The 27,029-nt window shown below is 48.7% G+C and overlaps 1 protein-coding gene across 2 annotated transcripts in view; it reads right to left on the reverse strand.

The window, feature by feature from the left end:
* Positions 1-21,044, reverse strand: part of LOC115182380 (serine/threonine-protein phosphatase 6 regulatory ankyrin repeat subunit A) — a 44,668-nt gene extending 23,624 nt beyond the window's left edge. Inside the window, exons 1-2 of one of the 2 annotated variants that reach the window (XM_029743999.1) lie at positions 20,734-21,044; positions 7,972-8,055 (exon numbers count right to left, since the gene is read on the reverse strand). In XM_029743999.1, coding sequence (XP_029599859.1) covers positions 7,972-8,055; positions 20,734-20,760 — 111 coding nt within the window. In that variant the 5' untranslated portion in view covers positions 20,761-21,044. Of the gene's footprint in view, positions 1-7,971; positions 8,056-8,280; positions 8,522-20,733 lie in introns of those variants that run through there. The other variant, XM_029743998.1, reaches the window with a different exon arrangement.
* Positions 21,045-27,029: the final 5,985 nt, after the last annotated feature.

Here is a 27,029-nt window from a genome sequence, read left to right on the forward strand (position 1 = left end):
CCAACCGCACCAGCATATGGTCTCACAAGGGGTCTGAGGATCTCATCTCGGTACCTAATGGCAGTCAGGCTACCTCTGGCGAGCACGGAGGGCTGTGCGGCCCCCCAAAGAAATGCCACCCCACACCATGACTGACCCACCGCCAAACCGGTCATGCTGGAGGATGTTGCAGGCAGCAGAATGTTCTCCACGGCGTCTCCAGACTGTCACATCTGTCACATGTGCTCAGTGTGAACCTGCTTTCATCTGAGAAGAGCACAGGGCGCCAGTGGCGAATTTGCCAATCTTGGTGTTCTCTGGCAAATGCCAAACGTCCTGCACGGTGTTGGGCTGTAAGCACAACCCCCACCTGCGGATGTCGAGCCCTCATACCACCCGCATGGAGTCTGTTTCTGACCGTTTGAGCAGACACATGCACATTTGTGGCCTGCTGGAGGTCATTTTGCAGGGCTCTGGCAGTGCTCCTCCTGCTCCTCCTTGCACAAAGGCGGAGGTAGCGGTCCTGCTGCTGGGTTGTTGCCCTCCTACGGCCTCCTCCACGTCTCCTGATGTACTGGCCTGTCTCCTGGTAGCGCCTCCATGCTCTGGACACCTTGCTGACAGACACAGCAAACCTTCTTGCCACAGCTCGCATTGATGTGCCATCCTGGATGAGCTGCACTACCTGAGCCACTTGTGTGGGTTGTAGACTCCGTCTCATGCTACCACTAGAGTGAAAGCACCGCCAGCATTCTAAAGTGACCAAAACATCAGCCAGGAAGCATAGGAACTGAGAAGTGGTCTGTGGTTACCACCTGCAGAACCACTCCTTTATTGGGGGTGTCTTGCTATTGCCTATAATTTCCACCTGTTGTCTATTCCATTTGCACAACAGCATGTGAAATTTATTGTCAGTGTTGCTTCCTAAGTGGACAGTTTGATTTCACAGAAGTGTGATTGACTTGGAGTTACATTGTGTTGTTTAAGTGTTCCCTTTATTTTTTTGAGCAGTATATATAAACATAAATAACCTTGTCAACGTCTTGACAACATTTCCTACTCATTTTGCAACTAATTTCAAACATGTTTTCATGGAAAATTAAGGTTACATATGTAACCACGGTTATGTGAGCTATATGATCACTCCAATATATTGGTATCACTCCGCGGCGGAGCTATATGGATCACTCCAATATATTGGTATCACTCCGCAGCGGAGGGATACGAGTTGATGATTTACAGATTTACTCCCGTATACACCTGTGTCATGGCTGGGGTCCGCCCCATATATAGACCCCATGGCCGCGACACACATCCTCTACATAATTTGAGGCCCCTCTAGCACCATAGAGGATTGGAGTGATACATATAGCTCACATAACCGTGGTTACATACGTAACCTTCGTTATGTTTCACTATATTGGATCACTCCAATATATTGGTATACCCATACCAGATTTAGTCGGTGCTAGAGGGACCTGGTCAGCCAGCGAAGTCCCAGTGCGGGACCGAGACGCAGGGGCCGTCAATGTGGAAGGGGGTCCCGGCACAGTCCCCGGAAGGGGAGGCGACACCAAGGACCCCTGAACCAACCGCAGAGGGAGGTGCCACATTTAACCAATAGTACCTAGCAAAGGTGCAAGAGGAAGCCCAGCTGGCCGCAGCACAGATATCAGCGAGGGGCACTCCTCTCAGTAGAGCCTAGGACGCAGGCACACCTTGTGTTGAATGTGCCACCACAGGTCCCAGCACTGGCCTTCCAGCCAGGCGGTATGCTGTCGTAGTCGCACCCACGATCCAGTGAGAGCCGCTGCTTTGATAGCCCAGCCCCCAGGACGCTCTCACCATAGCAGAAAAAGAGCTGCTCTGTTCTCACTGACGGTGTCCGCTCCACATAGGCAGCCAGTGCCCTCACAGGGCACAGCATGCCAGAGGGAGGCCCAGACTCCCCCGCCACTGCCAGGGGGTCATAAGCAGTCAGGATAAAAGGGATGTTCACATGCATGTTTGACAGAACCTTCAGGAGGAATGAAGGGTTGAGGCGGAGAGATATACTCCTCCCCCCAGGTCCATCCGGTAGCACTCAGAACTTACTGAAAGAGCATGGAGCTCACCCACCCTCTTCATGGAAGTAATCGCTACCAAGAAAGCCACCTTCATAGAGAGGTCTTTCAGGGAAGCAGACGCCAACGGTTCGAAAGGCAGCTTTGCCAAAGCTGCCAAGACCACATCCAGAGCCCAGCTCGCCATTGAGCAGGTCCTAGTCGGACATAGGCGACAAACCCCCTTCATAAACCTGGAGACCAAGGGATGTCGCCCCACTGGCCTGTCCATCCACCCCACATGGCAGGCAGATATAGCAGACAAATACCCTCTCAGTGTAGATGCTGCTAAGCCCTCATCCAAGCGAGACTGCAGGTATTGGAGGACATACTGCACCCCGCATGACTCGGGCACCACCTCAATACCAGTGCACGAAGAGCAGAACAACCGCCAGCATAACTGGTATTCCGAGGTTGTAGCAGGTGCCGTTGCGCTCTCCATGGTGTTCATTACACCCTCCTGTAATCCTAACAGTGACCATTGGTGCCGTTCAGTGGCCAAGCCCACAGACTGAGGCGGTGCGGCCTCGGATGCCACAGAGTTCCCCTGGCCTGAGACAGCAGGCCAGGGGAAGTTGCCAAGGTGTCCCAGACAACACGGACAGGAGAAGGCTGAAGCAGGATCATCCGGGCCAGTATGGGGCCGCCAAAAGCAGACGATGCTTTGCCATCCTGGTCCTGTCTAGCACAGCCTGGATCAGGGGGAAAGGGGGGAATGTGTAAAGCTCCAGTCCTGGCCAATCATGAGCCAGAGCATCCAAGCCCAGAGGCTCTGGTGGGTCCGACATGGACTACCACAGAGGCAGTGCACATTATCCAGGGAGGCAAACAAGCCCACCTGCACCCTCCCGAACTTGTCCCACAGGTGCTGCACCCACCACCTGGGGATTTAGGCTCCAGTCCCAAGATGGCGGGCCCTCCCTTGAGAGCATATATCCCCTGCCACATTCAGGATGCCAGGTACGTGCGCTGCGCGTAGAGATGCTAGACATCCCTGAGCCCACAGAAGCTCCCGTGCCATAATATGGAGGCGGTGGGACCTCAGTCCACACTGATGGTTGATTTAAGCCACCACTGTGGTGTTGTCAATTCTCACCAGGACATGTCTTCCCTTCAGATGTGGAAGGAAAGACTGCAGGTCCAGCAGTATAGCTCAGAGCTCTAGTGTATTGATGTGCCTGCTGCTCCAAGGGGGTAGCCAACAGCCGCTGCCGACCTGCCCTTGGTCACACCACCCCAGCCGATCTGGGAGGCGTCTGTGCTGACCAGCTCCCGGTGGCACATCAGCATCTCCACCCCACCTGAGAGAAAGGAGTGACAGCACCACCTCAACAATGCCCCGAGCCACTGTGTGGTCACCCGCAGCTGGCGGTGACGGTGGCGATCTGGGTGCAGCCGGTGGGAGTTGAACCACTGTTGAAGAGGCCGGAGATGGAGCAGGCCCAGCGGAATCAACAACGAGGCCGGCGTTGGCAGGTTAGGGTGGATACCACCCGCCCCTGCCGAAAGTGGTCGAGGCAAGATAAGATTGCTTGAACCCTTCTGGTGGGCAGGCGTGCTCTCACGACCAACGAAGGCCATCCTCTGGGTGGGTGTCAGATGACTCTTCTTGTCATTTATAGTAATGCCCAGCCCGCCGATATGGGTCAGAAGCACGTCTGTCTGACAGGACCTGGGTCCTGGTCGGGCACAAATCAGTCAATCGTCCAGGTAATAGAGGATTAACATCCCTCGGGACGTGAAAGGTGCCAGGACAGCGTCCATGCACTTTGTGAAAGTATGGGGTGCCAAGGAGAGGCCGAAAGGAAGAACAACGAATTCGTAAGCCCTCCCTTCGAAAGCGAATCGGAGGTACTGCCAATGAGCTGGGTAAACAGGAACATCGAAGTCAAAAACCACTGGTCCCTGGACACAGCCGGCAACACATGTGGAAACTCAGTACCTTCAAGTACCCATTGAGGTTGCAGAGGTCCAGAATTGGTCGAAACCCTCCATTTCTTTTTGGGACCACAAAATAAGTGGAGTAGAACCCACCTAGCCATTCTGTCTTGATCCTGCAGATGGCACCCTTGTCCAGGAATGAGCTGATCTCCAGCCACAGGGTTTCTTTAGTGGGGGGGGGGTGTGACATGAAGGATGGAGGCCGGCACCGGAATGGTAGTAGGTACTCCTCGAGCATTGTGGACAACACCTATGGGGACTCCACACACTCCTCCCACTTTTCCCTTTGAGACCAGTGGAAGAGGCAGAGGCCAGGGAAGGGTGTGTCAGGGATCCTGCCGGGTACCACCTCTCCTCTGGCGACCCGAGCGCCTGGATCCCCCAGGCACGTCCCTATGGCTGTGAAAGGTTGACAGGTTGTTGCTCCACCGCACGCTGTGCCCCTCCCCACTGTCGTTCCTCAGCACGAGGCGATGTGGCAGGAGAGGGACCCCACCGTCGTTCAGGTGCAGGTGGGTTGCGACGGTCCACCTGCCTTGGGCCTGAGGCAGCGGCATTAACAGTCTCAGGGTCTCCCGGTCCCTACAAACTTCATCGGTCTGCTCCAGAATGTCATTAACCCCTGGGCCAAACGTCAGCCCTGGGGTGATGGGGAGAGTAGCAAATGTGTTCTGGAGAGCAGCTGGCAGACGGGATTGGGCCAGCCAGAGATGGTGCCGGGAGGTAATCACCTGCACCATGGCCCGTCCGTTGGAGCAGGCCACATCCCTCTGGAGCAGGGAAAGCAGGCAAGACACCTCCATCGCGTCCCAGAGGAGCTCCTCTGTGGACCCCCTGCAGCACGGGGCAACAGAGTCTGCAGGTAGGCCGTTGGTAAGGCGGCCAAGAGAGCAGAGGGACCCATGTGGCTTTCAAGTCCGCATTAAAGACTCTGGGGGGTCCCGGCTTCAGTCGCGGGTTCTGCCCTATAATCTCCCGGTCCGGGAGGACCATGGCAGCGATCATGGTGTCCATGGTCGGGTACTCCTGGAGGCCGAGTGACTCTGCACCCGCAACATAACTCCATGGTCCAGTCTCTGTTGTGAGTCGGAAGCACCCCCTGGCAGAGGCCCAGCTCTCCTGCAAGGCCTCGCGGGAACTCAGCAGAGATGGGGACAAATGGAGAGTCATCACTGTTCACTAGTTTGATGTCCAGTACAGAAGCTACCCGAGTGAGTAGGCCCCTCGTAGCCTCGAGGCGATGAAGCCCCACTGCCGGCTTCTGATGGCCCATCAGCCTGGTAGCCCCGCTCACGGCGGTGAACAGTGCCAGCATCGTCCCCCAGGAACAGCCCATCCCTGGCCAACAGGGAACAAATGTTGTCGCCATCGAAGCCATCAACCTCCTGACGCAGGGCATGCGCCCTCCATTCAAGGTGGTCTCAGCGGTCCGACTCCTGCCCCCGTCTAGGACTGGCAGCAGAAGAGCTCTGCCTGCAGTGGCTCCGGCCACACTACTGGACTCAGTAGAGGGACTAACAGCTCGCTGGCGCACCACTCCTGAGGGAGGGAGTTCGTCCCCAGCCTGAGCCTGGCCGACCCACTCGAGCATGGCCTCCAATCACGCCAGGCGCTCAGAGAACACCACACAAAACAGGCATCCAGTAGGGCACTCCACCGCCCTCTCCGTGTGGCTCAAACCCGGCAGTGCATACACAAGGTATGCAGATCTCCAGAGGGGATGCCACCATCACACCTGTCACAAAGGGAAGCCATAAGCTCAGCCAAGCCAGCAAGGTCACGGAGTAGGGGTCCAACGCCCTGGGAGAGCTTATATCGTGACCCGCTTCGAGGAATAGGAACCCGGTGAGGGATAAATTACCCAGTACCTCTGCAAAAAACAGGGAAGACCCATGTGGGAAAAACAGGCAGACAAAAAAACTGCAACCAGGTAATGGATTTTATTATGGGTTGTTTTGTTTTTTACACCAACTGCAATATTACCTAGCCAGTTTAATATCCAAGCAGAAACCAAAACAGCACCATATGGAGTAACTCTGTTCACTTCTTGCGGATTAGTCGGACGCTAGCGTCCCATTTCGACACCTTCCGGTGAAATTGCAGAGCGCCAAATTCAAATTAAATTACTATAAATGTGGCTTTCATGGTGTAAGAGGTTAACTTCTTTGGGATAGGGGATGTTATTTTGACGTCCGGATGAAAAGCATGCCCAAAGTAAATTGCTTGCTACTCAGGCACAGAAGCTAGGATATGCATATAATTGGTAGATTTGGATAGAAAACACTCAAGTTTCTAAAACTGTTAAAATAATGTCTGAGTATAACAGAACTGGAATGACAGGCGAAACCCCAAGGACGAACCATCCCAAAAAAAAACACTACCACTGATTTCAATGGCTGGCACTTTTAAAATAGGGTGAAATCGTGCCCAATTGCAGTTCCTAGGGCTTCCGCTAATGTCACCAGTCTTTAGAAAGAGTTTCAGGCTGGTTTTTGGAAAAATGAGCCAGAAATTGTAGTTTTTCTAGGTGGCTCCCATTTTGGCTGTAGTGTTTCCAAGCGCGTGATTGAGAGCGCCGCCTTTGGTATTTTTCTCCGGTAAAGACAATAACGATTCTCCGTCTTAAATTTGATTAGTTTATTTGTTTATTAGGGTACCTATTGTTTGATTATAAACGATGATTGACTTTTTTGGGTAAGTTTATTGGTAACGTTTGGGATTCATTTTGTATGCATTTTGAAGGAGGGAAACCGAATGGATTATTGACTGAAGCGCGCCAGCTTAACTCAGTTTTTATGGATATAAAGAAGGACTTTTTGTAATGTAACTGGGACCTTTTGGCGTGCCAACAGAAGATCTTCAAAAGGTAAGGCATATATTATATAGCAATTTCTGACTTTCGTGTCGCAACTCCCTGGTTAAAAATTATTTGTTATGCATGCTGGGCGCTGTCCTCAGATAATCGCATGGTTTGCTTTTGCCGTAAAGCCTTTTTGAAATCTGACGCGGCGACTGGATTAACAACAAGTTAAGCTTTATTTTGATGTATTGTACTTCTGATTTCATGAACGTTTTTAAGGAACTCCAAAGTTAATGTCTCAACATAGTGGAAGCCCACCACGATACTCTTACATTCCGCAGGGGAAAGAACAAGAAAAAAACCCTGCAGGGTAATTAGCAGAGAAAGGCATGTTAAAGCAATTCACAACACACACAGAACAAGCCAAGTGATACCAATATATTGGAGGGATCCAATACAGTGAAACATAACAAGGAAATTTCTAAGTGACCCCAAACTTTTCAACGGTAGTGTACATACTTGAACACAGGGTTTCCCAAACTCAGTCCTGATTCAAATAATCAAAGCTTGATGCTGAGTTGGTTATTTGAATCAGCTGCGTAGTGCTTGGGCAAAAAACATGTGCACCCAAGGGGGGGCCCCTAGATCGAGTTTGGGAAACCCTGCTTTAACAGGCTAAAACTATTTTAAACCGGTCTTATTTTGAGACAAACAAAGTCTGCTCCAGCCTATAAGAACGAGGAGGAATGTCATAAACTAAGTAGAACCAGATCATGAACTACAGTACTGTAAAGTGACTGATACTGAACAAGGTGCATACGGCTGATGGAAGGAGGTATCCGTTCTGATCAGGCTAAAATATTCAGTAGGGTTGCAAAATTCCAGTAACCTTCCCAACATTCACAGGTTTTTCCAGAAATCCTGGTTAGACAGAGGGTTCCGGAATTCCTGCTTATTCCATTCTGATTCAGGAAGTCTTCATATCGGGATTTCTGGGAAAACCTGGGCATTTAAGTTACCAGAATTTTGCTTACCTAGATTTTGGCAACAAATGACTTAAGTTATAAAATGTGAAAGAAATGGTGTGTTCCTATCCAGAGGACAGACAGGAGGGTGGGAATAATGGTAGGAAACAGCTGGGCTGATTACCTGAACATTCACATCCTCTTTCTGAAATATGAGGGAGCGCACTTCATCTGGGTCCACATTGAAGATGGCTTTCAGTAGGCCAGGCTGGAAGAGAGAGAGACAGGGGGACAGAGAGAGACAGGGGGACAGTGTCATTCATTGATTTGAACAGTCATTGCCTCTCAAAGACCTGTTACTATTCACTCAGCTTAGCTAAAACCAACACAAAGGAACAATCCAAGAATAAAAACCAAGTAGGTTAAAATCTCAACTCTATAGTGAGACATGGAGCCTATACAGCCTCATTGTTGCTGTGCAAAGTCAGCTAACCTGAAGTCCTTTGGCCCAATACCTCACTGTGGTACAGAGAAAAAGAGCTCTCATCCTTCTCCTCAACAACCACAATACACACACACACACACACACACACACACACACACACGACTCATTCACTCACAAAACACACACGTCCCAGTGTCCAACAAAAATTCCTTCTATAAAACATCAGAGATGAGAGCAGCAACTTCCAGAAGGTCACACACACTAAAAGGGTGGCAGCTCCGCTGTTGATTCACAAATGAAGCCAGGCAATGTGACTTCATTTACAGTCAACCATTAACAACCCCCCGTCCCAGTCTCTAAACTTTGGATAGAAGGCTAAAGTCCTATTCTTAAAGCAGCATTTATCCTTATTTTTTTACTCAGTAGAACATGCCATTCCTGTAGAGATGAGGTGCTCTGTTGAATGTCTTACACATGCCCCTCCCACCCACGACCCTGCTTCCCATCACAACTGGGTGAAGAAGCAGAGGAAGACTTACTATTTTTTACAGGGTGACTAATCACATACAGTCCTGGTTTCCTGTCCTCACTTCCCTTCCAGAGAGAGCAATGGCTATTCAACAAACAGCCCCAAAGTGCTACATTACACAATGTGAAAAACAGGCTTTTTACTGAAATAGGACATTTGTATACATGCTGCTGGGCACACAGAAATCCTATAAATCTACTATATGTTTTATATGTAAATCTGTGTCTGGGCTCCTCTCTAAATCACAAAGGCCCAAGGCTGAGGGGGAATTGATTGACGCATCAACATGCTGTCAGATATTGTACAGCTCATCCATTATGGTAAACTCTCTGATAATATAATATCCCATTGACCTCCAGGGCGGTATTCAAGCCAGCAGCGTCACTCAATCTGCAATACAGTGTAACATAACACAGAGCCGTGTGTCTGCTGGTGACCATTGGGGCGGTTTTGTTTTTCCATCGCAAACCTGGAGGGGGTACAGACTGGCCTGGAGGGAGGGAGGGAGGGGGTACAGACTGGCCGAGAGGGAGGGAGGGAGGGGGGTACAGACTGGCCGAGAGGGAGGGAGGGAGGGGGTACAGACTGGCCGGGAGGGAGGGAGGGGGGTACAGACTGGCCGGGAGGGAGGGAGGGAGGGGGTACAGACTGGCCGGGAGGGAGGGAGGGAGGGGGGAGGGGGGGTACAGACTGGCCGGGGGAGGGAGGGAGGGAGGGGGGGGGGGGTACAGACTGGCCGGGAGGGAGGGAGGGGGGGGGGTACAGACTGGCCGGGAGGGAGGGAGGGAGGGGGGGGGGTACAGACTGGCCGGGAGGGAGGGAGGGAGGGGGGGGTACAGACTGGCCGGGAGGGAGGGAGGAAGGGGGGGGGGGGACAGACTGGCCGGGAGGGAGGGAGGGAGGGGGGGGGGGGTACAGACTGGCCGGGAGGGAGGGAGGGAGGGGGGGGGGTACAGACTGGCCGGGAGGGAGGGAGGGAGGGGGGGGGTACAGACTGGCCGGGAGGGAGGGAGGGAGGGGGGGGGTACAGACTGGCCGGGAGGGAGGGAGGGGGGGGGTACAGACTGGCCGGGAGGGAGGGAGGGAGGGGGGGTACAGACTGGCCGGGAGGGAGGGAGGGAGGGAGGGAGGGAGGGTACAGACTGGCCGGGAGGGAGGGAGGGGGGGTACAGACTGGCCGGGAGGGAGGGAGGGAGGGGGGGGGGGGGGTACAGACTGGCCGGGAGGGAGGGAGGGGTACAGACTGGCCTGGATGGAGGGAGGGGGTACAGACTGGCCTGGAGGTAGGGAGGGGGGGGGGTACAGACTGGCCTGGAGGGAGGGAGGGGGGGTACAGACTGGGAGGGAGGGAGGGGGTACAGACTGGCCTGGAGGGAGGGGGTACAGACTGGCCTGGAGGGAGGGAGGGGGTACAGACTGGCCTGGAGGGAGGGAGGGGGTACAGACTGGCCTGGAGGGAGGGAGGGGGTACAGACTGGCCGGGAGGGAGGGAGGGAGGGGGTACAGACTGGCCGGGAGGGAGGGAGGGGGTACAGACTGGCCGGGAGGGAGGGAGGGAGGGGGTACAGACTGGCCGGGAGGGAGGGAGGGAGGGGGTACAGACTGGCCGGGAGGGAGGGAGGGGGTACAGACTGGCCGGGAGGGAGGGAGGGGGTACAGACTGGCCGGGAGGGAGGGGGGGGGGGTACAGACTGGCCGGGAGGGAGGGAGGGAGGGAGGGGGTACAGAATGGCCGGGAGGGAGGGAGGGAGGGGGGGGGGTACAGACTGGCCTGGAGGGAGGGAGGGGGTACAGACTGGCCTGGAGGGAGGGAGGGAGGGGGTACAGACTGGCCTGGAGGGAGGGAGGGAGGGGGTACAGACTGGCCTGGAGGGAGGGAGGGAGGGGGTACAGACTGGCCTGGAGGGAGGGAGGGAGGGGGTACAGACTGGGAGGGAGGGAGGGGGGGTACAGACTGGGAGGGAGGGAGGGGGGGTACAGACTGGGAGGGAGGGAGGGAGGGTACAGACTGGGAGGGAGGGAGGGGGGGGGGGGGGTACAGACTGGGAGGGAGGGAGGGGGTACAGACTGGCCTGGAGGGAGGGAGGGAGGGGGTACAGACTGGCCTGGAGGGAGGGAGGGAGGGGGTACAGACTGGCCGGGAGGGAGGGAGGGAGGGAGGGAGGGGGGGGGGGGTGCAGACTGGCCTGGAGGGAGGGAGGGAGGGGGGGGGTACAGACTGGCCTGGAGGGAGGGAGGGAGGACAGACTGGCCTGGAGGGAGGGAGGGAGGACAGACTGGCCTGGAGGGAGGACAGACTGGCAGGAGGGAGGGAGGACAGACTGGCCTGGAGGGAGGGAGGGAGGGAGGACAGACCGGCCTGGAGGGAGGGAGGGAGGACAGACTGGCCTGGAGGGAGGGAGGGAGGGAGGGAGGGAGGGAGGACAGACTGGCCTGGAGGGAGGGAGGGAGGGAGGGAGGGAGGGAGGGAGGACAGACTGGCCTGGAGGGAGGGAGGGAGGGAGGACAGACTGGCCTGGAGGGAGGGAGGGAGGGAGGGAGGGAGGACAGACTGGCCTGGAGGGAGGGAGGGAGGGAGGGAGGACAGACTGGCCTGGAGGGAGGGAGGGAGGGAGGACAGACTGGGAGGGAGGACAGACTGGGAGGGAGGACAGACTGGGAGGGAGGACAGACTGGGAGGACAGACTGGCCTGGAGGGAGGGAGGGAGGACAGACTGGGAGGGAGGACAGACTGGGAGGGAGGACAGACTGGCCTGGAGGGAGGGAGGGAGGGAGGGAGGGAGGGAGGGAGGGAGGGAGGGAGGGAGGGAGGGAGGGAGGGAGGGAGGGAGGGAGGGAGGAGAGGGAGGACAGACTGGCCTGGAGGGAGGGAGGGAGGACAGACTGGGAGGGAGGACAGACTGGGAGGGAGGACAGACTGGGAGGGAGGGAGGGAGGGAGGACAGACTGGCCTGGAGGGAGGGAGGGAGGACAGACTGGGAGGGAGGACAGACTGGGAGGGAGGACAGACTGGGAGGGAGGGAGGGAGGACAGACTGGCCTGGAGGGAGGGAGGGAGGGAGGACAGACTGGCCTGGAGGGAGGGAGGGAGGACAGACTGGCCTGGAGGGAGGGAGGGAGGGAGGACAGACTGGCCTGGAGGGAGGGAGGGAGGGAGGACAGACTGGCCTGGAGGGAGGGAGTACAGACTGGCCTGGAGGGAGGGAGGGAGGGAGGGAGTACAGACTGGCCTGGAGGGAGGGAGGGGGTACAGACTGGCCTGGAGGGAGGGAGGGAGGGAGGGGGTACAGACTGGCCTGGAGGGAGGGGGTACAGACTGGCCTGGAGGGAGGGAGGGAGGGAGGGAGGGAGGGGGGGGTACAGACTGGCCGGGAGGGAGGGAGGGAGGGAGGGGGAGGGGTACAGACTGGCTGGGAGGGAGGGAGGGGGGGGTACAGACTGGCCGGGAGGGAGGGAGGGGGGGGGTACAGACTGGCCTGGAGGGAGGGAGGGAGTGAGGGGGTACAGACTGGCCTGGAGGGAGGGGGTACAGACTGGCCTGGAGGGAGGGGGTACAGACTGGCCTGGAGGGAGGGGGTACAGACTGGCCTGGAGGGAGGGGGTACAGACTGGCCTGGAGGGAGGGAGGGAAGGGGTACAGACTGGCCTGGAGGATGGGGGTACAGACTGGCCTGGAGGGATGGAGGGAGGGAGTACAGACTGGCCTGGAGGGAGGGAGGGAGGGGGTACAGACTGGCCTGGGAGGGAGGGGGTACAGACTGGCCTGGGAGGAGGGGGGGTACAGACTGGCCTGGGAGGGAGGGGGTACAGACTGGCCTGGAGGGAGGGGTACAGGACTGGCTTGGGAGGGGGGGGTAAGACGGTGGGTAATGGGCGGGAGGGAGGGGGGGTTACAGACTTGGTGAGGGAGGAGGGAGGGCGGGGACAGACTGGCGGAGGAGGGGAGGGAGGGGGTACAGACTGGGAGGAGGGAGGGAGGGAGGGGTACCAGACTGGGAGGGAGGGAGGGGAGGGGGTACAGGACTGGGAGGAGGGAGGGAGGGAGGGGTAGGATGGTTACAGACTGGGAGGGAGGGAGGGAGGGAGGGGGTACAGACTGGGAGGGAGGGAGGGAGGGGGGGTACAGACTGGGAGGGAGGGAGGGAGAGGAGGGGGTACAGACTGGAGGAGGGAGGGAGGGGGTACAGACTGGGAGGGAGGGAGGGGTACAGACGGGGAGGGAGGGAGGGAGGAGGGTGGGGGTACAGACTGGGAGGGAGGGAGGGGGTACAGACTGGGAGGGAGGGAGGGGGTACAGACTGGGAGGGAGGGAGGGGGTACAGACTGGGAGGGAGGGAGGGGGTACAGACTGGGAGGGAGGGAGGGAGGGGGTACAGACTGGCCTGGAGGGAGGGGGTACAGACTGGCCTGGAGGGAGGGAGGGAGGGGGTACAGACTGGCCTGGAGGGAGGGAGGGGGTACAGACTGGCCTGGAGGGAGGTTGGGAGGGGGTACAGACTGGCCTGGAGGGAGGGAGGGGGTACAGACTGGCCTGGAGGGAGGGAGGGAGGGAGGGGGTACAGACTGACCTGGAGGGAGGGGGTACAGACTGACCTGGAGGATAGGGAGCACTCTCTCTGAGGGCAGGGGATGTAGTAGTGTACATACACTACTTTTGACCAGTGCACTACAAAAGTAGTGCCATTTGGGACGCAGAGGCTCTGAGGGCCTGATTGCCCATGAGAGAGCCAGAGGGAACATTCCCTGGCTGCCACAAACCCTTTAACTCTTCCATGACTTCATCACCGCTGCCAACAAGTAAACAGACAGCTCACTGGGTGAAATTAGCCTACTCAGACTGTTGTTTACTTTCCATTAAGTTTCGCTTGGATAATACTGACAAGCACTTCCTACCTCTCTGGGGGACGGTTGCTAAGACAAAGGCTTGGACGGTAACCGATGATATTGTTGTTTATTAATAGAAAGGTTATGACCAGTAGGATCACCATTGTTTTCTAGTGTATTCTGAATAGGTAGGACAGACCACTAGCTTTGTGCTCCAGCCTGCGTGTACGTTCAGGACCTTTCATCTTTATTCAGATCCCCATTAGCTGACACCATGAATTCCTGTTCCTGGGGTCCATACCTCACATCCACATCCTTTACCTCCATTAAATCAGTATACCATAAAGTACCATTCATTACTATACCATAAAGTACCATTCATTACTATACCATAAAGTTGGAAGTACCATTGTAATGGATCCAGCCTGTTTGGGGCTCTTGTTTTTTTTCTTGCAGAAAGGAGGAGACAGGGCCTAAATTATGAGTAAACCACTCAGGACATCTGATGTGTTCCAGTGGCCCAGATAATTAGCTAATGCACTTCCTCCTCCTCCATCAGCACAGCAGCCCTCAAGCTCTACCCTGCACAGCCTTCTGAGACAGATAGCATCCCAAATGGCTCCCTATTCCCTACAGTGTACTACTTTTGACCAGAACCCTACGGGGTCCTGGTCAAAAGTAGTGCACTGTATAGGGAATAGGGTGCCATTTGGGACCGAACCCTGGGCCCACCTACACACTGATGGACTGCTCCATCCATTCTCCCGTCAAGACATACTTACAATGATTGAGGAACTGACATACGAGGGATAAAATACAGTAGAGCAGACCTACAGCCTTCAGATTTACATCCCTCTCATTCCAATGCACTTCTGTTCTGAGTTAAATGTCTTGTTTAAATAGGCCCACTGACAGTTGGTCTTCGTCTTAGCTTAGTCCGTGATGTTTCAAATCAGATCTGAGACAAAACACCCGTCAGTTTCATTAATTCCTACACGTCAGAAAACACTGTAGGATCACGTTTCTAAATCTGGTAATTGTTTGACTTGACTCACATCCTTGTCCATGTTGGTGGTGGCTACTGGCTAGTGATGGGGCTACGTACCAATCACATCATGACAATAACACTTTTCACACAAAAACCTTTTCAACTGACTAGATCAGGGGTTCTTAAAGCTTTTTCAGTCTGGGACCCAAGGACCCAACCTAGGATCCAAGCGTGTCCATTTTGGGGCCCCCAAGCAAGATTTGGTTGGATTAGAGTGCACCCCCTCTTGACTGCAGAGAATAAAAAAAAGTTTGTTTTAAAGTTAATTTCCTGCAGTTCTACACATTTTGAATGACTTATGCCATGTTAGTATGATATCTGAATGAGAGTGACTAACAAAATCAATGGGGGCCCCTGGAGGTCAGGGCCCCTGGGCACGTGCCCTGCATGCCCGGTCGGGATTCGGCCATGAATACTACAAGTTTAGATAGATACGTTGGCAAGACTAAAAAAATGGTAGCGGACATGGGCTAATTGAGTGACTGTAAATGACTGACATAAGAGAAAACTGCTGATGCACAACCACATTTAGAATTTGCACCTTAAGTATTCTACTATTCAAACACTAAACAGTAAGTTGAGACCACGACTGAGCCCCCCCCCCCAAAAAAAAAGTTGAAATAGTTTTTACCCTGACATGTCACAACCCACCATTAACATGTCATACTTTAAAAAGGCTGGACTAGATAATTATTCATTAACTTGTTCAGTTTATGCAAAACTGCCTCGCGGCTTCAAAGCAACCATGGGATGAGACCAGTCACATAGCATGTGATGTCACACACTGATTCCTAGAGCTCTATGAAATCTGAGATGATGCACTCCCACAAACTGGGCCAAAGGAGACGCCTTGTTTCTAATGACAGAACTCTGCCAGGAGGACTATGAACTACGACACTGCAGCACTAATCTGGTTGGGCATGGTTGCATTTAGTTTGCCTATGGCAATCCTTTAACAGATTGATGTTGCCTACAGGTTAGCAGATCCATCATAACCTCAATATGACTCGCCATCATCATTTAAAAAATAAATAAAATAGGATGCATTTCTAGGCTTCCGAATGAGCAAGATCACAGAGCCAAGTCCTGGTACATGATTCTGTTGTCCTATAGCTTGGGCCTTTATCAACATGTTAATATATCGCCGTAGAGAGAGAGAATTGTAAAGACCTTTCAAAACAATACTACAGAATACACTAATTCAATGTCAACCATATGATACTAGAGAGCGACAGATAAATATAGTTAGAAGAAAATATGGCCATTCACAGCCCTAAACAGGAGGCTGTACTAGCAGGCCATTTCCTGATGTCTATTGAAAAGAAGCGTTGAATATCATTTGCTTCAGGCACTCCCCCTCATTCTGCTATTAAAATGCAGGCTACAATTGAGGAGGTTAGAAGACCCACTGGATACAAACAGTGTAACAAGTAAGCACTTGTGCTACAAGAAATGTTTTGTTTAAAAAGATGTCCGTCGCCCTTCGCAGAGAAAGGCAACGGGACAACTAGCCCTGATCCAGTCTAATAGGTTTTCTAAGCCTCTTCAGCAGCACAACCGACCCTGCAGTGCACCACCACCACCACCACCACCTCCTACAATCCAGTCTAGTTAATACCGTCACCATGGAGACAGCTCTTTGGCAACTCCTGAGCCTCTCTCATTGGAGTCTGGTCACATGATCATTCATGACAAACACAATGAGGGGATACATGCGCATACATATATGTCGCAAGTATAGCGCGCGTGTACACACACACACACACACACACACACACACACACACCTCTGAGACAGACTCTGGCACACTCTTGAAAGCACAAAGACTAGCACGCAGGACCCATGTGCAAACACAAAGCCTAGCTACTAGTATTCATGCAGCATATACTGCCGGTGTGATAAAGACAGTCCAGTAATGATAAGAGCAAGCTATTCAGGCTATGATAAGTACAAGTGTGGCACAGTAGAGCCTTTCATTATTCATTCTCCAACTGTCAATAAATCACACATCCACTTTTACCACCCCTCCACCATGACCCCTTTATAAAACTATTCAATAACCCATCAATGGAAAAAATGACATGCCAATATTTTAGTGACCATGGTCTTCTATTCAAAACAACATGATCATCTAGTCTATGTAAGGCCTTATTGTAAGGCCTTGTATTATCAACAGTAATGGATGAACTACAGCACAGAGTGACACTACTTTTCACATTAATTTAAAACATACCATATATTATACCATCTCAATGAGAGAATATTGAGATGTGTAGAGCAACAGCTCAGGACAATGATCTTGCATGAATTAGGCCTAGATCTATAAATGAGATGAGGCTGGATAGGGGCAGGCCCAGGGCATACACTGATATAGGAGAGGTAGACTGGAGAGCTATGTCTGGATCTTTTCAGGTGCAAGTACCAGTTAACCAAAGGCTGCTTCGCCTCAACATGTCAGAGTGTGGAGTGGCCACTCTCGTCTCGACCTTCTGGAATCAAAGACTACCGAACAGTCCCTTTACAAGTCAGAATATTGAATAAACTTCATTTGAACTTACTCGGCCTGTTGTCCTCTGATTTTGTCCTTCTGCTTTTTTTAGACAATATCCAGAAGAAAAGTATTATTAAACTGACTACCAATCGCAGGTCTCTGTGTGGCCGTCACAATTTGTATGCTCATCACCTAAGGCATGTGTACAACATTTACGTCATTTAGCGGACGCTCTTACCCAGAGCAATTAGGGCAAAGTGCCCTGCTCAAGGGCACAGCAGCAGATTTAATTGTACCTAGTTGGCTCAGGGATTTGAACCAGTGATCTAACCACTAGGCTACCTGCTGCCACAAGACGGAAGTACATGCATGCAATGCATCCATACTAAGCAAACTTGGGCCAGGTGATGTAAATCTCAATGGCAGTACCGGCGCTCTAAAATGTAAGGTAAATAATACATTCCTGGGGATATTTTGTCTCAGGACCAACCGCAAAAAGTAGAATAGGTTCAAATGCAATTTTATTCAACATTCTAGCTTGTAAGGGAACTTTCCAAGTTTTTCCAGTGCTTTATTTCAGAATGTATACCAAAAAGCTGGTATCAGTCTGATTTAATAGGCAAAATGCTGCTGTGAATTCAGGATACAAAATTGGGCTAAGTGTAACAACAATTTCAGAGAAAGTGCAGTAGGGAATGTGGGCCTTGCATGATAGAATCCCTAAGGTCTATAGCCAGCCATTTCCTGATAACGAACCATAGTCGCAAGTAACACAATGTAAGGTAACATTGTTCCAAAAAGGCCTATTTGTGTAGTGATGTTGAGGTAGGTGAAACAATACACCATACTCAGTGACACTGAATACCAGCTCCACTACCCAGCTCAACATGCTTGCATTCCTTGGCTTCAGTTCAACAGTTATTGAAAAGTGATGGTGAAGAGTGTCGTCACAGCAGTACTGTGGGCAGTTAGGAGAGCTAGCTAGGGACCTTCAACAATAGTGGCAATCGGATATTATTTAGCTGGTAGCTATAACTATCAAACACTAGCTATAATACATTGCCTGGGATAGCTAATATTGGATAACTAAACTGGAACTCTGGCATGACCCGTAACGCTTTATTAATCGTGGTTAAGCTAGGTAGCTAACCTACCATCTTAGACCTGTGTGAAGCTAGCCATAATAGGGATTAGCCACAATAGGGGAATTTGCAGTTTGCTTTCAAAATAAAAGTCTCCCATTGAAAGGGATTCAAACAGAAATAGTTGAATCATGCCATATTTGGACTAAATAATGCTAAACAAGGTCTGAATGTTATAGAAATTTAACAAAATACTATGTTAACTTGACACAAATCTGTTAATCTCACTCTGGATGTATTAGACTTCAGAATTGCATTGGGTGCATACTTATACGCACTGTACAGCCTAACCTATGGATGTTGCACCCATGAAATTTGGTATCAGCCTAATTGGTGACACTAAAAAAAACACAACTATGCAGAGTTTACACAAATATTAGCGTCTTAGCTCTTATTGTGGGACTCAACACCAGTGCAAAATTAGCCAAATGAAGCATTCAGCCTATTAAACGTACTGAACACTGTTACAGGCTTTGGTTTATCCATTTGTTTTGAGGTTGGACTTTAGCACGTGCATCTCCTTAGCACGTAGGGTGCACCGATTGAATAACGAGGTGACATCAGTACATGTTACACCTGTGCTGGTTTCCATCTTGTTAGTGGGAAGGTGTTTGACTTGTGCTGGCTCAGGTGCTATTTAAGAGCTGCTGGCCCAGTGCTCCAGTTGTCTTGATAGGGTTATAAAATTGGGGGAATCATTTGGAAAGTTGCATAAACACACAGGCTAATAAAATAAAAAAGCCATGTACTTTAAGTTGGAAGCATTTGTGGAAAACCCTACATGGGAGATGCTAGATAAATGTACGAAGACTAATCTCCTTGTCATTTCAAAGCATTGTGGCATCTGGCGATCCGAGAGCAGTGGTCGAGGTGTTGATGAGTACTGCTTCGGTGTAGGAGGAAATCCTTCTGGGGGGAGAGAGGCTGATGGGGGAGGGGGCTCTGCGGGTGGTAGAGTACATCCCATAGACGTGTAACTAAGGGAGTTAGAACTAAAGGTGAAGTTGGAGCAACAACAATTAGAGCTTGAAGAGCAGAGATTGGAGATAGAGCACTGGGAGAGACGGGATGGGCGTGCAGCCAGACTAGCACAAGGAAAGGGAACGTGAGTGAGCAAGCCATTCGATTAAGAGAGAGATCTGGAAGCACTCCGAATCCAGTCAGGCCATCCTGCACCCTCAGCATAGTTTGATCTTGGTCGGAACAGCTGACTTGGGCCGCCTTTCAAGCAGTTAAAGATGTGCCTTCTCGAAAGGGTTGCTACCTACATTCATGAGCACAAGCAAAGTTTGAAATGTGTTCTACCCTCGTGCTTTGAGTCTCTAGTGACTTGTCAAGGAGTGAAATTACCCTTCAAACAAAGAACCAAGTAGTTATTCCTACACAAAAAAGCAATCCAGAGATGTCACCTCCAACTGCAAGATTTCAGTCTTTTTCTACAGTGCCCAAAGATAAAGATCGGCAGAAAACTGGTTTTTCATATCCGCCAGTTTGTCATTACTGCTGTGAGAAAGAACACAGAGAATGTGTCCTAAGTTGAAACAGAAAAATTAGACAGAAAAAGCAGTTTCTTCTTGTGGGAGCAAGAACCTCTTCTGGTCTGGTCTGAAACAGGAATACTTTATACATTATAATTACATTTTGCTCCTTTCACGCCAGGTTTAAAGCCCCGCAATAAGTGCAACGATGCTCATCTCTAGCTTAGGCTGTACAGTCAATATGCATGTCCAATACGTAACATGCTGAAAGATTGTGGCTCATTTGCAGTTTTTTAATCCCACAATGAGGGTTAAGACACTAATACTTGTGTTCTGTGAATGTCACCGAGTAGACTGAACCTATTTCATGGGTGTAACATCCATACATTAGGCTGTACAGTACATATACAGTAGGTATGCCCCAATGCAATTCTAAACTCGAATACATCCACAGTACAATTAACATATTTTTACTTTGCTCAAATTGTAATTTTGTTGAACTTGTGTAACATTCCGACCTTATTTAGCATTATCCAAATATGGCATGATTCAATTATTTGTATACATTGGCATCACTTTCAATGGGGGACATTTATTTTGAAGGCGAACAGCAAATTCCACTATTGTGTCTAGCTTCACGCAGATCCAGTTTAGCTGGCTAGCTAGTAAATTGCGTTTCCAGCTAGTTTACCATAGGCATAGCTAGCTACCATATAGCTCAGCTAGCTAGATGGGTAACAGTACGCTAATTAGCCAACGTTAGATAAGCGTGTTTACTGATTTACACCAAAACCTATGACCTTGAGTACGCACTTATAGAGTTTAGTTAAACGTTACGTCTCGCAAATGCCATCATTTAGCTAGTTAGTTATCCACCATTGCATCAGTGTGGCCCTGCCTGCACATTCTGCTGTTGAGAACGTGCTAGCAATTTCACTAGCTTACTAGCTAACGTTAGCTACCTTCGTTTTGACAAGACGGATCACTTACCTGGTCTCGGATTTTGAGAACCACCATCTTACTAATAGTTTTGCATGAGAACAAGTAAAACTAAAATGGATGTTGGTCGTTATCTGAATGTTTGGCCCAACACTCCAGCTTCTTAGTTGCCAATTACTATGAGGCCTATGTTTTTCAACCTGATAGACTTGAAGGGGAAAAACTCCATAACATTACCGCCACCGTGTGTGACCTCCCTAAAAGAAGCAAATTCATTGGCCAAAGAACGACTGGAACAGAGTAACAAGGTTTGTGGTTGGTCACACGATGCTCAGTTGTCGCTAAACGCCAGCAGACCAGTAATACAGCGCACAGTCCTAGAATAACTCGCAAATGACAGGTGGAATTAAATTAGTTGGATTGGGATTAGTAAAACCGTGTTTACATTGGTAGTTTGAAGTGATTCAAATCCTATTTATCTGCATATCCGATTAGAATCTGTTCCTTTCCCTACAGTTTGAACGGCACATGGAATCGGGTATTTCAAGTGGTTTGATGTCAGATATAAATCTGATTGCTGGCCATGTGACTTGTGTCTGAACAATGAAATCGGATGTATTTAACCTCAAGTGGTTTTTAGACTTGGAATATATTGGTGCTTCCAACCTACTCTGTGTTGACAGTTTGAAAAGAACATGTGAGGTAGCTGGCTTGTTAAATGTTTACAAACAAATTAGTGAATGTGCTAGAAAGCTAAACAACTAGCTAGTTGACTGCTGTGGCTAGCCAGAATTACGCGCTTTGAAAGGCTTTAAGTGTTCTTACCCTATGATTTTGAACATTCGAAGCAACTGGGAAACGTCTATGGCAGGCATGGTTGTCACCTTAGCTCGCTACATAACTTCTGAGTGATAGGGAGCACAAGCACTACCACCAATCAGCCTACACCACTGCACACACCCGTCGAAACTATAACAATAAGCGTAGCCATGTCAGCACATGAGGGTACCAAAAAGATTGCAGTAACTGCAGTTGACTGTGGAATGTTGGAGGCAGTAATTGCCGAATAGACTGCTAAATTACTGCAGTAAAAAAAGTTTTTATTTTGGACGCAGTATTTTCAGCAGTTATACTGTAATCTTTTTTAAGGGTATAAGTGGCAGGCTTTTGGTAGCCGCGAAGAATATACTCCTACCTCTTACTGCTTCTAGGACCCTTTTAAATTCAGACACTATTTTATCACCAATCATGTTTTAGCCTTCTGGTATTATTTTCATTCAAATACTGCACAAGTCAATGAAACATTTAGCCACTAGATGTCGGTAAAGTTAAAAACTTACTCCTCAGAACTAACAGTAATTGGTGTAAAGCTGGGGTTCTCAAAGTGGGGGTCTGCGGAGGTACTGCAGGTCAGGTAGGCCCCCAGGTAAAGCAAGTCTTTAAAACATATATTATTATTTATTTTTCATGAATATTTCTAACAACAACAGATTAAACGAATTTAGGCCATGCAATCCGTTGAATAAGCGTTGTTGGTGTAATAAAATACAAAACAATGTAATATTTTAAATCTAAAATGTATGGATATTGATATCCACAGTGCTCCACCAATTATACATTTTTCTACATAACACTTCTTGTATTCCCCAGAAATTATTATAATTTGTTAAAGTTAAAGCTAGAATCCTTAGTTAATACATACAAACATGTTTCCAGTGATTCTTGAAGAATCTAACTTATAAATGCCTCAGGAGCTTAGTTCAACTGTAGTACCCCATCAGAACCTAAAATGTAAGCTTGTTTTACTCCAATGTTTGTAAACAATATAAATGTAAACAGTGTATAGCCTCAAAACATGGTTTAAACTATCATTTTGATATCATGGATGGTAAGTCCTTGCATCCATAGCTCTGTCTATGAATTTGAGATTGGTTAAATTTCTCCAGGTCCGTCCCTCAGCTTTTTACCAAAACAGGTGTGAGGAATTGCAGGAAATTAGCTTGAAACCTGCAGAATTCTCTCTCCATGCCAAGAGGTGGACTTTTAAAATGTTCCTTCCCAGAGCCTGAGACTTGGTTCGTCCGGCCATGCACTGCCGAAGTCAAAGTAAAATGCCTTGTTTGCTATACAGATCAAATCAAATGTTATTTGTCACATGCTTGGTAAACAACTAGTGCAGACTAACAGTGAAATGCTTGCTTACGGCCGTTCCCAACAACGCAAAGAGAAAACATAGATAAATAGGACATTTATAACATGGCAATGAGTAGTGATAACTTGACTATATGAACAGGGTACCAGTACGGAGTACAAGGTTAGGTAAATATACAGTTGAAGTCGGAAGTTTACATACACTTAGGTTGGAGTCATTAAAACTAGTTTTTCAACCACTCCACACATTTCTTGTTAACAAACTATAGTTTTGGCAAGTCGGTTAGGACATCAACTTTGTGCATGACACAAGTAATTTTTCCAACAATTGTTTACAGACAGATTATTTCACGTATAATTTACTGTATCACAATTCCAGTGGATCAGAAGTATACATACACTAAGTTGACTGTGCCTTTAAACAGCATGGAAAATTCCAGAAAATGATGTCATGGCTTTAGAAGCTTCTGATAGGCTAATTGACATCATTTGAGTCAATTGGAGGTGTACCTGTGGATGTATTTCAAGGCCTACCTTCAAACTCAGTGCCTCTTTGCTTGACATCATGGGAAAATCAAAAGAAATCAGCCAAGATCTCAGAAAAAAAATTGTAGACCTCCACAAGTCTGGTTCATCCTTGGGAGCAATTTCCAAATGCCTGAAGGTACCACGTTCATCTGTATAAACAATGGTACGCAAGTATAAACACCATGGGACCATGCAGCCATCATACCGCTCAGTAAGGGAACACCCCCTCCAAATGGACAAAAATGAATGGGAACATATTGGCACTGTACGAATCATACACCAAATGGACAATACCACCCAATTTGGTCCATATTCATCCAAATCATATTGCAAATTTCATATGGCAAATGCCAAGTGTCACACCCCAAAAATCCTATAGATGGCGAGCGCGCTCCACCGTGGATTTTCTTATTGCAAATGTAACACAAGTCAAGACCCAAGAGTCAAATTTTGAAAAAAATATATTTTTTCTCGAAAACTTATCACCCCCTTAAAAGTGCTTTCTGGGCCGTTTTTCGAAATTCTTTAGATTTTTTTGTCAATTACACATGTATAAGAGCTGTATGAACATACTTTTGACATATTTTATTGACATAATTTTTTGGGTTGTTTTTGCTTGTACATAAGGCATATGTTTTGTCCATTTGCAATATGATTTCATAGGAAGTCAAAAGTGACTTTTTTTTCTTTTTTTGCCAAATGCCATTAGAAATGTCCAAATGAAATGTCCAATTATTTTTTGGTCAATTATACATGTATGGAAGTATTGAATGTGCCAAATCACAGCAAATATCCAATAGATGGCGAGCGCTCTCCACAGTGAATTTTCTTATTGCAAATGTAACACAAGTCAAGACCCAAGAGTCAAATTTTGAAAAAAATATTTTTTTCCCGAAAACGTATCACCCCCTTAAAACCTCTTACATCTAGATGTTCCGCTAGCGGAACGTCTGCTCCAATATCCAATGATGGGCGTGGCGCGAAATACAAACTCCTCAAACATATGACTATTTTACAGCTATTTAAAGACAAGACTCTCGTTAATCTAACCACACTGTCCGATTTCAAAAAGGCTTTACAGCGAAAGCAAAACATTAGATTATGTCAGCAGAGTACCCAGCCAGAAATAATCAGACACTGATTTTTCAAGCTAGCATATAATGTCACAAAAAACAAAACCACAGCTAAATGCAGCACTAACCTTTGATTATCTTCATCAGATGACACACCTAGGACATTATGTTATACAATACATGCATGTCTGTTCAATCAAGTTCATATTTCTATCAAAAACCAGCTTTTTACATTAGCATGTGACGTTCAGAACTAGCATACCCCCGCAAACTTCCGGGGAATTTACTAACAATTTACTAAATTACTCACGATAAACGTTCACAAAAAGCATAACAATTATTTTAAGAATTATAGATACAGAACTCCTCTATGCACTCGATATGTCCGATTTTAAATAGCTTTTCGGATGAAGCACATTTTGCAATATTCTAAGTACATAGCCCAGCCATCACGGGCTAGCTATTTAGACACCCACCCAGTTTAGCCTTCACCAAAATCACATTTCCTATAAGAAAAATGGTCTTACCTTTCCTGTTCTTCGTCAGAATGCACTCCCAGGACTTCTACTTCAATAACAAATGTTGGTTTGGTCCCAAATAATCCATCGTTATGTTCCATCAACTACGTTTTGTTCGTGCGTTCTAGACACTATCAGAATGGTAAATCACGGTCGCGCGCATGGCGCAGGATGTGACAAAAAAATTCTAAATATTCCATTACCGTACTTCGAAGCATGTCAACCGCTGTTTAAAATCAATTTTTATGCAATTTATCTCGTAGAAAAGCGATAATATTCCGACCGGGAATCTGCATGTCTGTAAACTGAGGGAAAAACCGAAAGACGTGGGCGGGGCAGGTCACGCGCCTAAGCCTTTCTCCTCTGATAGACCACTCAGCAAAAGCGCTCGTGTGTTTCAGCCAGGGCTTTGAATTACGTCATTCCTGTTTTTCCCGGGCTCTGAGAGCCCATTGGAGACGTGGGAAGTGTCACGTAACAGCAGAGATCCCTTGTAATAGATAGAGAGAATCAACAAGGGCAAGAAATGTTCAGACAGGGTACTTCCTGAACAGAACCTTCTCAGGTTTTGGCCTGCCATAGGATTTCTGTTATACTCACAGACACCATTCAAACAGTTTTAGAAACTTTGGAGTGTTTTCTATCCAAAGCTAATAATTATATGCATATTCTAGTTTCTGGGAAGGACTAATAATCAGATTAAATCGGGTACGTTTTTTTATCCAGCCGTGAAAATACTGCCCCCTAGCCATAAGAGGTTAAAAAAGTGCTTTCTAGACCATTTTTTGAAATTATTTCATTTTTTTTGTCAATTACACATGTATAAGAACTGTATGAACATACTTTTGACATATTTTATTGACATATTTTTTTTGTTGCTTGTACATAAGGCATATGTTTTGTCCATTTGCAATATGATTTCATAGGAAGTCAAAAGTGACCATCACTGAGTGTCCTCAGTGATGGTGTTTGTTAATGTTTTCTCTGAGAGTGTCCTCAGTGGTGGTGTTTGTTAACGTTTGCTCTGAGAGTGTCCTCAGTGGTGGTGTTTGTTAACATTTGCTCAGAGAATGTCCTCAGTGGTGGTGTTTGTTAATGTTTGCTCTGAGAGTGTCCTCAGTGATGGTGTTTGTTAATGGTTGCTCTGAGAGTGTCCTCAGTGGTGGTGTTTGTTAATGTTTGCTCTGAGAGTGTCCTCGGTGATGTTGTTTAATAATGTTTACTCTGAGAGCACACATCCCATCAGTCATCATGCACCTCTGGCTTCAAGACATTGAATTACATTTTCATTCAGAGAAGAGAGAGGGAGAGAGAAGAGAGAGGGAGAGAGACAGAGAGAGAGAAAGAGACACTAACACACCATAGAATCTCACACATACACTCACACACACAGAGTGAGAAAGAGAGAGATAAAGAAAGAAAGAAAGAAAGAAAGAAAGAAAGAGCTTTCTTTCATACATGGTGCTATATTTCCTTGTTTTTATCAATAGTACATTTTCTGTAATTTCTTGTTCATTTCCCACGCTAGACTCAGGGGGAAACAATAGATCTGTTTAAACACGCCCCCATCACCCATCAGTAATACAACCGCTCGCTTGCTCACTGTCACATCTAAGTGAACAATTGGCTGTCCCGTCCAACCCTGAGACTGATCCCAGAGGAAAACACCATGCTGCACAGCAGGGCTGCATAACAAGCTTATAGACAAGTTCCCTTCTCACTGATAACATAGCAAGTGTAGACCTACAATACGTTGAAATAAATACCATCAACCGTCTACCATCTAACATAATAAGCTCTGTTCTAGATGAAATATCCACTTTTATTAAGCTCCATCTCAAAGACAATATTGTTTGGTATGTAAGTGCCATACCCAACAACGGTCCAACATACACAACCGTAAACATATAGTAGTACTATAATGCTTAGCTCGAGGTCAAGAAGGAAGTTGACTTACTTCAGAGACAGGTCATGACATCAAAACTGATGTCAATGTCTCATTTACTCTGTCAATTTAAAGCATGTCCACAGCTATTTGTATATTCAAGGATATTGCCCACATGTGTTTCTTTTTAAT

This window comes from Salmo trutta, unplaced genomic scaffold, assembly GCF_901001165.1.
Source record: "Salmo trutta unplaced genomic scaffold, fSalTru1.1, whole genome shotgun sequence".
Classification (NCBI taxonomy): domain Eukaryota; kingdom Metazoa; phylum Chordata; class Actinopteri; order Salmoniformes; family Salmonidae; genus Salmo; species Salmo trutta.